At 31.7% G+C, this 10606-nt stretch overlaps 1 protein-coding gene across 1 annotated transcript; it reads right to left on the minus strand.

The window, feature by feature from the left end:
• Positions 1–3854: 3854 nt before the first annotated feature.
• Positions 3855–7245, minus strand: LOC136987997 (uncharacterized). The gene is made up of 5 exons (XM_067285765.1): positions 7228–7245; positions 5021–5146; positions 4694–4939; positions 4154–4261; positions 3855–4062 (listed from the first exon to the last, which is right to left on the minus strand). The coding sequence occupies exons 2-5, from the start codon at positions 5129–5131 to the stop codon at positions 3955–3957; spliced, it is 573 nt and encodes a 190-aa protein (XP_067141866.1). The 5' UTR covers positions 5132–5146; positions 7228–7245; the 3' UTR covers positions 3855–3954.
• Positions 7246–10606: the final 3361 nt, after the last annotated feature.

The following is a 10606-nucleotide window of genomic DNA, read 5'->3' on the forward strand; positions in this document are numbered from 1 at the left end:
CAATAGAAGCAATTCGCATTCGAACAAGAAAGAATACAATTGTCGAAATTTTATTGTTGCGTCGCGATTCAGTTTAATGTTAAAAATTTAGATTTTTTTGACAGAATTTTGGGATTTCCGTGTCTGTCTTTCTGTAGAGACAGATCTTGAAGGACAATTCTGCTTTTTGTCTGAAATCTTTCACCCATCTTCACAGAGACCAGGTAGAATAAATTTTGTTAGAGTTAGGATGTTCGAAGACTTATAAACTAAATAGATTTGAGTAGGATTCGACATAAATAGAGCAATAGTAGAATCTTCTAGAACAGTTGTTTCTATATTGTTGTTGGGCTGCAATTTGAAAAAAAATTGTAGATCTATAAATGCCCACTGTCGTCCACCTATCTGGCCTTCCTTAATCTCGAGAACGCAGTTAGATAGATGAAAGTCGAGATCAGATATGGAGATATTAGGGGCAGGAGCCCCGCTAAACTATATATGAACTTCCGATCAAGCCGGAAGTCACGTTATTTCAATTCAAATTTTTTCCCCTGAAAGGAGTTAAACAGATGACATGCACGACTCTGTTGCTAACGGAAAAGGATGATATACAGGGGTGAGACACTACAGCATGGCCCCCATATGGTAGTGAATGACCGGACCCTAGTAAGGGGGCTCGAGTTCATGGGTGCCCGGTATGAAGATGGCCAGCTTGTATTTTTTATTTTGTTTGGATTTCTTCGGCTGGTCTTTCAGTAAAGGGCAAATTCACTGAAGGCGTGGCAAAGAAACTCAACTGGTCAGGAGCGACTAAATAACCTAACAATTTTGTGCATTGAAATGATTTGGCTAAACAAACAAATTTTAGTGACGTAATTGAAAAATTTTCTTTGGCAAGTCAGAAAATTTACTTCGAAATAATTTAATCGATAGTTTCTTGAGTTTTGTCTTGTTGATGCGCTTTGTTTTTCAATTTCTGTCATTCTTTCAGTTCTTGTGTTGGTTCCTATTTTGTTTTTGTTTTTAATGTCGTGTTCGTCATTGTAAAATTTGTCGGTGTAATTTATGTTTTTGTAAATGAGTGCTTAATTTGTGAATGAAAATAATATTTTTTGTCATTTTGCTGCCTTATCATATCCCAAAGTGGCCTCTGAGATCGCCTCGCCTCACACCACTAAGGTCTTGGGTTCGAGTGGGGGGAAGAGGGGAGGTGGCTTGCTAATGATCCTGGTCAGAAGATCCCACTGTAAAATGTAGGGGCCATGCACTACAGTGCACTACAGTACACTACGGGATAATACTGTAGTGTACTGTACTGCATGGCCCCCACTGATTATTCCCAATGGAAACTCTGTATTGTCGAATACGGGATAGCTTTTACGGCGAAAATATTTGAATCGTTTAAAGCAGCCAATTATACTCATTCGCCCATGCGCTTTACGGAGCACCTACCTCACGCGGTTTGGCTTGTGGATGCTACACACCAAAATATCGTATAACGCTTCCAATGGAGCGATTTAAAAATTACAGAATATTTTATGTTATTTTTATGTACTGTACAAAGCTATATTTAATTATAATTTTCTTTAAATGTATATTCATACAATTAAAGAATATTTTGTATCAGGTATATCCACCGCACATTTTATCAATGCACTAAAAATTAAGCACAAACGTACGACGGTGCTGCCTTAATGGCCGGACAACATAATGGTCCCCACTCTCCAAGCCAAAATTAGAGAAATATCTCAACAAGCTATTTTCGTACACTATGCGCACAGACTGAACCTTGTTTTCTCTCAATCTGTTGGATATATAAAAGAATGTAAAATATTTTTTCAAACTATGACAGGATTCTCTTTATTTTTTAAAAATCTTCTAAAAGATCCTATTAAGGGGTTAAGATATTCTATAAGAGCCTCAGACCTAGAACTCAAAAAACGTTTTCCTTCAGCACACCTATTAGATAGAATTACAATAGCAGGATTGTGAACTGCATTATGGAGTATAAATAAGAATTAAAACTTTTGTCGTTGAATATGGTTGAAAGTCTATAACAACGGGATTCTGATACTACAGTTGCTGCAAGATGACTATACCATTATTTAATAGATTTTGATGTCCACTTTTTATTACTAGTTTTTTATTAAATATTTGCACAGTCAGATATCCTATTTGATATATTACAAAAAGAATTTTAATATAGCATATTGTATTACTAGAATAAATCAGTTTATTGACTTTATACGACAAAAGAGAAATGACTTTGATTTGATTTGGAACGCATTGGTAAAGATGAAAATTTTTCAGAAATTCAACCAAAAAACGAATGAGACATGCTGATATTGGGTCTAAAAAGGAGTTATATAAACATTTATTTTATGAAATAATTGATACATTGATACAAAATTGTATTGACAGATTCTCAGACATTCGAATTTTTATCACTTTGTTTGTTTGTTATGGCAACGCAACACTTGGGCGATCTGCCTAGGGGAGGATGCCTTCCGGGAGGTCTTTTAAAGGAAACTGGCCCCAATTTAGGCGTTACAGACGTGGAGAAAACAGGAAAACTCCACGTGGCCAGCCCGTCCGAGCGAGGCGCGAACCCACGACCGAACTCCCAGTGTTTCAGGGTATTGGCCACTGGTGAGCCTCTATCACTTTTAGATGTTAATAATTTTAAATATTATGAAAAACAATTTTCCAAAGCGAGTTTTAATTATTTAAGTAAATTTTATAGAAAATATTTTGATTTATCTAAATTACGTAGTGAATTGTAATATTTATATTCATGTTCAGACTATATTGGCAAGTCACTCTTAGACAAAAAATATTATAATTAATGACGATCTGAACAAAGTTGTACTAAAAGAATTATATGATTTAATATCATTCATTTTTACGGTACCATCTACCAGTGCGTGTGTTAAGCGCAATTTTTCAATCACGAAGCAAATTCATACATTTGCAAGGAACACTCGGTCGGAGGAAAGATTGTCGTCACTAGCGTTGCTTTCGATAGAAAAAGAGCTTTCAAATACTTTGATGAAATCAACGACAAGCGATTTTTATGATAAAGTAATTAGCGATTTTGCGGAAAAAATTGCCAAATAGATTTAGTTTATAAAAAAATAATAAAAACAAGTTTTTATATCTTTGTTTCGGGTCAATATATCTATTTTAGAATTAAAATAAACTGTTTATTTTTGTCATTTCCAGTATTTGTTTAAAATTTTTATGGAAACACAGCTTCCATATCATCAAATGTCACCGAACCCCACTGGTATATAACCTAAAAATTAATATACTGTATATGACAAATTTTTCATTAATTTCCATCACGAATAATTTCTATTTACATATTTAATTAAAGCTTAAAATATTCAACGAATGTAAATATATGATTACAGGACATATAATGTAGCCATTTTTTTATTTGTAGCCATTTTTCGCACCCCCTCTCTTAAGGCCCGGTCCACACCAATATTTCGGTTAACAGCCGAATCGTTTAGCACAAACGATTGTCCACGGAGGCATCTTGCAACAATCGTTGATTTCAAGCAAATGGAATCATTCATTCGATCATTTTGTATCCGGGCCGCCTCCATTGTGGAGTCCTGGACGAATTTACATTGGAGATGGAAAAATTCTCTTGGTTTCCAAAGAATGGTGAGTTAAAAATTAACATATTTTTAAAAAATGTACATATTTTTAAATATATTGTGCTATAAAAATGAAAATTAATAAATTGTAAGGATTTTTAATTGAATATATTGTCAAAGTTTTAAATTTTAAACGTTTTCACAAGGGAAAGAGTTAATAAAAGAAAACAGTTTAAGCATTTTTCCTTCTCTTTTGAATGCAACACTTGATTTATTTAAGAAAATTTCGATAGTCTAGTTTTATTAGGAATGTTAATACTAAAATACATAATCTTTAGAACATTTGTTAAAGTAGTCATAAAGATAATATTCAGCTCGGCAACGGATTCTTGCTAAATATGTTGACCCATCCGTATTTCGATTTATAAGCCAAAATAACATTGTATCCATAAAGAAAAGAGTTGATAAAAGCAATTACCTAAAGAATAATCACGCAATTATAAATTATGAAATTGTAATTTATTTATATTATTAATGAGATCCGTTATTTACATTTAATAAATACTTACAGCAGCAACAATAACCGAACTTCTCTTATTAAATGTAGATTCTTGTATAAGAACAATAAGACCGCCAATAAAATACAACAAAAATCCAAATATGTGATATGCAAAATACTGTAAAATTTATAAAAATTACAATTAAATTATTTAAATTCAATTAGGTTATTGCTTTATCTTATAAAACATGATGAATACAACTCGAAAAATAACAACTTAAAATAATTAATTTAATAAACGCCGAATAAATAAAACCATTGAACACTGGTAGTTAATTATTGGCCTGACCAATGGGCTGGCCACTACGCAGTGTTCTGGGTTTTCTTCATGTGTCTAACATCTAAACAGAATCCCAGTTTCCACATAGGAAGTCTTGCTAGAAGTTACTTCATTAACAGATCACCCATGTGTTCCGTTACCTTACTCCGTCAATCGACTGACACAGATCTTAATGCTGACACTTTAATGTTTTGTGAATAAAGTTACATCTTACGTTTGTATGTATGAAACTTTTAAGATATCATGTATAATTACTATAAAGAAACTTACGAAAGTTGTTCTCGGAAGAGTGATGGAAGTTTCGAGTGATATAATACACGATACATAAATGAGTATTGTGATGAAAAGTAGAGAGAAAGATATCATTGTAAGAAAAAAATCTTCGCTTAAATCTTCATAGTAAAAATTGGTATAATATTTTCCAACTTTATATCTTCCCACTGTATGGAAATGATACGAAAACCTGTGTGTCGTACCTTGGTGACTCAATAAACCAAGGCATATGATATTTAATATCTGCAATAACGTAAGACTAAGTTATATTATTTAATATTGTTAATAAAAAAATAGGCCTACAGTTATAATTCATATACTTACCAATTGCAATACTTTACATATTCCATAAGAGGATTTTAAATAATCAAAATTAGTAATAAAAATTTGTTTCATTGTATTATTGATTTCTGACTCTGTCACTTCTATCTCCATAACTTTCTTAAATCACTTTAATAAAAAATATGAAATTAATAATTAAATTATTAAATTAATTAATTAAAATAATTTATTATATATATATATATATATAATCTTATGTTTTTTTTTTTATGTATACAGCAGTCTGGCCAACTTATAATAGGGTGTGATCGACTTTCACGAGTTAAATGCACCAATGATCTCAGTTCTTCTATAAATGCTTAATAATCCACTTTAATAAAATTTATTCTGCAAAACATAGTTATATTTACTTATTGGACAATAATTAACGTTCCAAATGATATCTTTTTTTGTAAATACACTAAAACATAAATTAAACGACGCCATTTATTTTATGCCATAAAAAAATCATTACTTTTCATCGCACAATCATAAATTTTGCTCCTTTTTGATTCACTCGTTTTGCATTTAAATGAATTGCTTAGGGCGCAAAAAAATAATGGTTAATGTTACCTTAGGTAGCCAAGATGGCGGCTCGTCTCTAATTCCAGCAAGGATACAGTGGGACGCACGTTCTAACCTAACCTAACCTATTCTAATAAATTACCATAATTATTAGCAACCAAATTATTAGAATAGGTTAGGTTAGGTTAGAACCTTCGTCCCACTGTTTTCTTGCTGGAATTAGAGACGAGCCGCCATCTTGGCTACCTAAGATAACATTAACCAAAATGATTACTAAAATAACGTGATCTAGGATTGACTATCGACACAGTGAACACTTTGTATTCACTTATTAAAACCAATGGGATCGGTGGTAATATTAACACACTAAAAATATAAAATTTTTAGTGTGTTAATATTAAATCTTACTGTCCTTTAGAAAATAAAAAGAATGTCTTTAATATGGAATTGAGAAAGATACTAAATAGAACAACTCAGCAAGAAAACATAGATATCGAAGTAAAACAATTGTTCAAAAAATTTCAGTTAAATGACTATCCGAAATATATTCTCTGTAAGTGGTACAATTTATATTTAAAACGTAGATTTAATGTTAAAAATAACATAGAAGATATTTCTTATGCAAAGTTTCCTTATGTTGCTAAAGTTTTTGAAAAATATAAACCAATTTTTAAAAGATTTTCTGTATGCATAGTTGCGAACCAAAAGAATAAGATGTCTAACATTATCAGTATAATGAACAGTGAAAATTCGCCCGGAGACCAATTTAAAATCGCCGGCGTCGTATATAGGATGTCATGTACATGTGGAAGCCCAAATTATTACATTGGAGAAACCGGAAGAAGATTGGAGTTGAGAGTAAAGGAACATGAGGCAGCCATTAGACTGAGAAGAACGGAATCAGCATGGTTTTTACATTGCAATAAATTTAATTGTAATATAAATATAAAAAATACTAAAATTTTGTATAGAATAGAAAATAACTTAGAAAGAAAAATTGTAGAACATTTCTGTATCGTCGAACATGTAAATTTACTTAATTTGAATGCTGGAGTGGTTGTTGATGCATGCTGGGAACGGTTGTTGAGTATAAAACGTAATCAACGAATAACATCCTGATGTATCCACTGAGGAGGCCTAGATGGCGAAATGCATATGGATAAATTAATAAAGTAATGATTGTTCCTTGCCATTAGTTTGTCTTGTTTTGGCTCATAGAATCCTCGAAGTCGGAAATGGAAAGAGTATAATTTTTACTTGTTTTTTAACTAAAACTTTGTATTCACCACAGTTTATCTTATGATGCCTTACCAATCATTACGAATAGTTTAAAATATGGACTTAATACTCCTATTAAACTTACAACGTATTTTCGCGTGTTTTAACGGATCGCATTTTATGCGATCGACCAAAAATTCTGCGCCGATAGACTTGTTTGCCACCCTTGATTTACAGTATGTACAGAACATACATAAGAAGAATATATAAATATTAATAATTTATTATTCTTTTGTTATACAAAACCAATAGAATGAGGTAATTTACTAAAAATATTTTTACCAGCTTAAATATGAAAGTTACAGAACAATTTTTATCGAACAATAGTAAATTTTACCATATTTTTCTCATAAAAATAATATATTATAGTGAATAACAAAATATATAATAAATGCACTTTACAGTACCTCTTACCTCAGCTTTTTATATTTATAATTTCTGTAAATTATAGTATAATAACCGATACGTTATCAAAGTCATGACTAAAAGCTAATTATGCAATATGAGGAAATATACGTTTTCAGTTCCGTGTTCAGAAATATCAAAATTTTTCCTGGATTTCCTAAAGTTTCAATATAAACAATTGTGTTCAAATTATTATTATAAAAATAAATTATTAAATATTTAATTTTATAACATCATTATAGTTAAAATTAGTGCTAAATGATTAAAAATCTGTGCTTTTATCGTATAATCAATAGTTTTACAGTGGGAAAGTTCTTACGTAATGAGAGGATATACAGTAGTTCCTTTTCCTTAGTACAGTAGGCTATATAATTGTGTATTATACTTTCAATTTAAAATAATTATTTTAAGTACAGATTATTAAATTATTATTATTATTAGTCATCGCTCGGCATTTAGAACGTTGTACATCTTTAGTTTTGTCCATTACGTAAAACCAAACTCGCAATAAGCTCGGCCATCATGAATGAAAGATCTCAATTTGATCTATAAATTATGAAGGTCCAGGCTAAAATCGAATAAGGAACCTATGACTGTCTTTACCATCGGTCATTTATAAAAAATGCTTAGGTCTATGCTTATTTGTATGTTATTTACCTGGCATTAACCTATATTAAGTTCGAGAATACAGAGAACTATAGAGAAGTAATTTTTGCATGTAGTTCCCAAATTCTATTGTCATGGATTGTGTTTTCTTTGTTAAACGGTAATCTCGACAGGAAAAACTTACTAAGGAATTTCCTTTCTAATGACTCCACCCTGTTTGCGATCATCGATGCATAGACTTCATTGCTACTACGACTAATTTAACTGTAAATACAACTTTATGCAAGCTAGTTTTACTAAATAAATATAAATATATATACATATAGCAGATAAGCCCGCTAAAAACAAGAACAAACATTAAGATTATTAACTTATTTCCTACTTCTAACCCTTCTATTATATTATATTATTTGATTTATATAACTTCAAACGTAAGTAAGGGTTTATCACATCAAGTGATCAATCTAATGCGTTTTAAACTAAAAATTTTTTATTACTCTACTGTACACAGTTTTAAAAATTTTTTAAATGTGTTAGATTGATTACTTGGTGTGATAAACCCTTACTTAAGATAACTTTTCTAGTTATATAAATCAAATACTATAATATAACAAACATTAAAACAAACAATATAAAGAGTTTGGTTAGTTTAGCCTACCATTGTCAGGTTTATCGCGATAATCGAATGGTACGAAATGGTACAATTCATTGGTCACCAATTGAAAATGTGGTATCTTAATTTTTTTAAGATATTGTATTCTCTATTGTTTTTCCCCCTTGCAATGTTAACACTAACAAACTGTTTCATTCACTGCCAAATATCAAATGGTGATTTGCCAACGAATCAAATTTCGCGATAAATGGACCAAACATTTAAACTCGACACCCTCGAAAACCCCTTAAAACATATTGTGCTCACCGGTAACCTTATATTACGAAATTTTCCTATTCGAATGCCACCATAAAGCTGGTCCCATAGGAAGAAGGGACTGTTGCAGATGGAGGTTGAAGTTAATTCGACCAAAAGTAGTAGTTCTCTTCCTGGGAGAGAGGATGGTCAACGACTACTACTTAATACTGGTCTACTATTAAATTTGAAAAGTGGTCTATGTTGGATAGGTTGTGCTGGCCCCGCAAGTCCGAAAGACTTGATATAAGACTTGTTTAAATAAAAAAAGCATGTAAAAATGCGAGAATAATTGCTTTTATGCGATCCCGTAAAGAACAAGGAAATTTTGAATAAAACGATGTCGTCGTGACAATAAATAGAAAAATAAACATCGGCACAGAAAAAACTTTCAGCTCTACTTTGTGCCTTAAAATCGTTGCATGTACAGTACCTATATTAATTTGCCTGAAAGTTAGAACATCTTAGGCAATATCAGTGAAGGAAGTTTGGGGGTAATAAATTTATGTGTTACTAAGGGAAGGTGAATTCAGAGGAGGGGCGGATATCCAGGTTTCCTGGTAGTTAAGCATGTCCTGGTAAATATCGCGTTTATAGAAAAATTATTAGAATTGGTTTGGTATATTTGGTTACGGCAACGCGACACGTGAGAGATCTGTTAAGGAAGATGCATCTCGGAAAGTAATATAAAGCTGGCCCCACTTTGTTACTAATGCGAAGAAAACTCGGAAAACTCCACGTGGCCAGCCCGTCCTGGCGAGGCGTGAACCCAGGACCAAACTCCCAGTGTTCGGGGCGCTACATGTAAAGCCAGCAATCAAATGTAGACAGAAATGAATCGATATATAGAAACCCAATCGATAATTTGTGATAGGATGTACGACGTTATCTAAGTTAGAAGTGTATGAAATTGTGAATGTAACTTCGATTTCGTAGCAATTGGTCGAACGGCCTAGGCGTGTATTTAGGTGCTAGGCCTAGTACAAATTAAGTACAGTGCATTGCCTTTCTGGTTTTTACTTTCAGTTATTTAACGGCTATCAGACTTTTGACACACTTTTTACATACTGATTATTATAAAACGAATAAAACCGTACTATCACACTGGGAAAGCCGAGATCGACTCGAGGGTACAATTTCTTAATTAATACTGTAAATTCTTAGGGGTGATCTGGCTTACATATGTTGGGACTCGTACCCCCGGCCTCATCAATTACTCATCGAAATGAACCTGGCCCTAATGATGAGAAATATGATAAAAGGCATACTTACTGCCACAAAATTGAGAAAGTAAAACAAAATTAATTAAATTTAATTCAAAATTTTAAAACAAAATGAAAAAATTCTTCAAATTTCGAGCATTTGACTGCAAAACTTGCTTAATTAAGAATGTGAAATAAAATAAAATAAAAACATCCAACTTTAAATATTTAGAAGTGATTTCTAGCATACTATATAAGGAACAAGAAGATTTTTATTTTTAACTTAATTAATGAAATCTAATTTGAGACTAATTAATAACTACAATCTTACTGATACTGTTTACATGTTTTTAATGCAGTGAATCCTGTGTAAACAGAAGTAAACTGTTTAGAATAATTTTTTTCTTTCTTGGCAGATTTCCTCATTCAACGGGTTTTCGTATTTACTTTCTTTTTTTTTTTAATCTTTAAACTAACCAGATAATTGTCAGGCAGTTACATTTGCTTTTATAGTAAGACCGTTTTTCTCTAAACACGTAAAATCTTTGATCATTAGGTTTAATCAAAATTACTCCAAATGATCTCAAGTAAAGAGTAAGTATTCGAACGCAAATGACAACTATTCATTAACCCCTCACGAAAGTCGCGTGTGTCTATGCGTACGCT

Source organism: Centruroides vittatus, unplaced genomic scaffold (genome assembly GCF_030686945.1).
Source record: "Centruroides vittatus isolate TY-2023 unplaced genomic scaffold, ASM3068694v2 scaffold_2979, whole genome shotgun sequence".
Lineage (NCBI taxonomy): Eukaryota > Metazoa > Arthropoda > Arachnida > Scorpiones > Buthidae > Centruroides > Centruroides vittatus.

Excerpts from the sequence above, each read along its gene's own strand:
- LOC136987997 (XM_067285765.1), bottom strand. The coding sequence starts at position 5,131 with ATGGAGATAGAAGTGACAGAGTCAGAAATCAATAATACAATGAAACAA. Across the intron at positions 4,262-4,693 it reads CTCTTCCGAGAACAACTTTC|TATTTTGCATATCACATATT; the intron begins GTAAGTTTCTTT and ends TAAATTTTACAG. Across the intron at positions 4,063-4,153 it reads GTTCGGTTATTGTTGCTGCT|GTAATTGCTTTTATCAACTC; the intron begins GTAAGTATTTAT and ends ATTATTCTTTAG.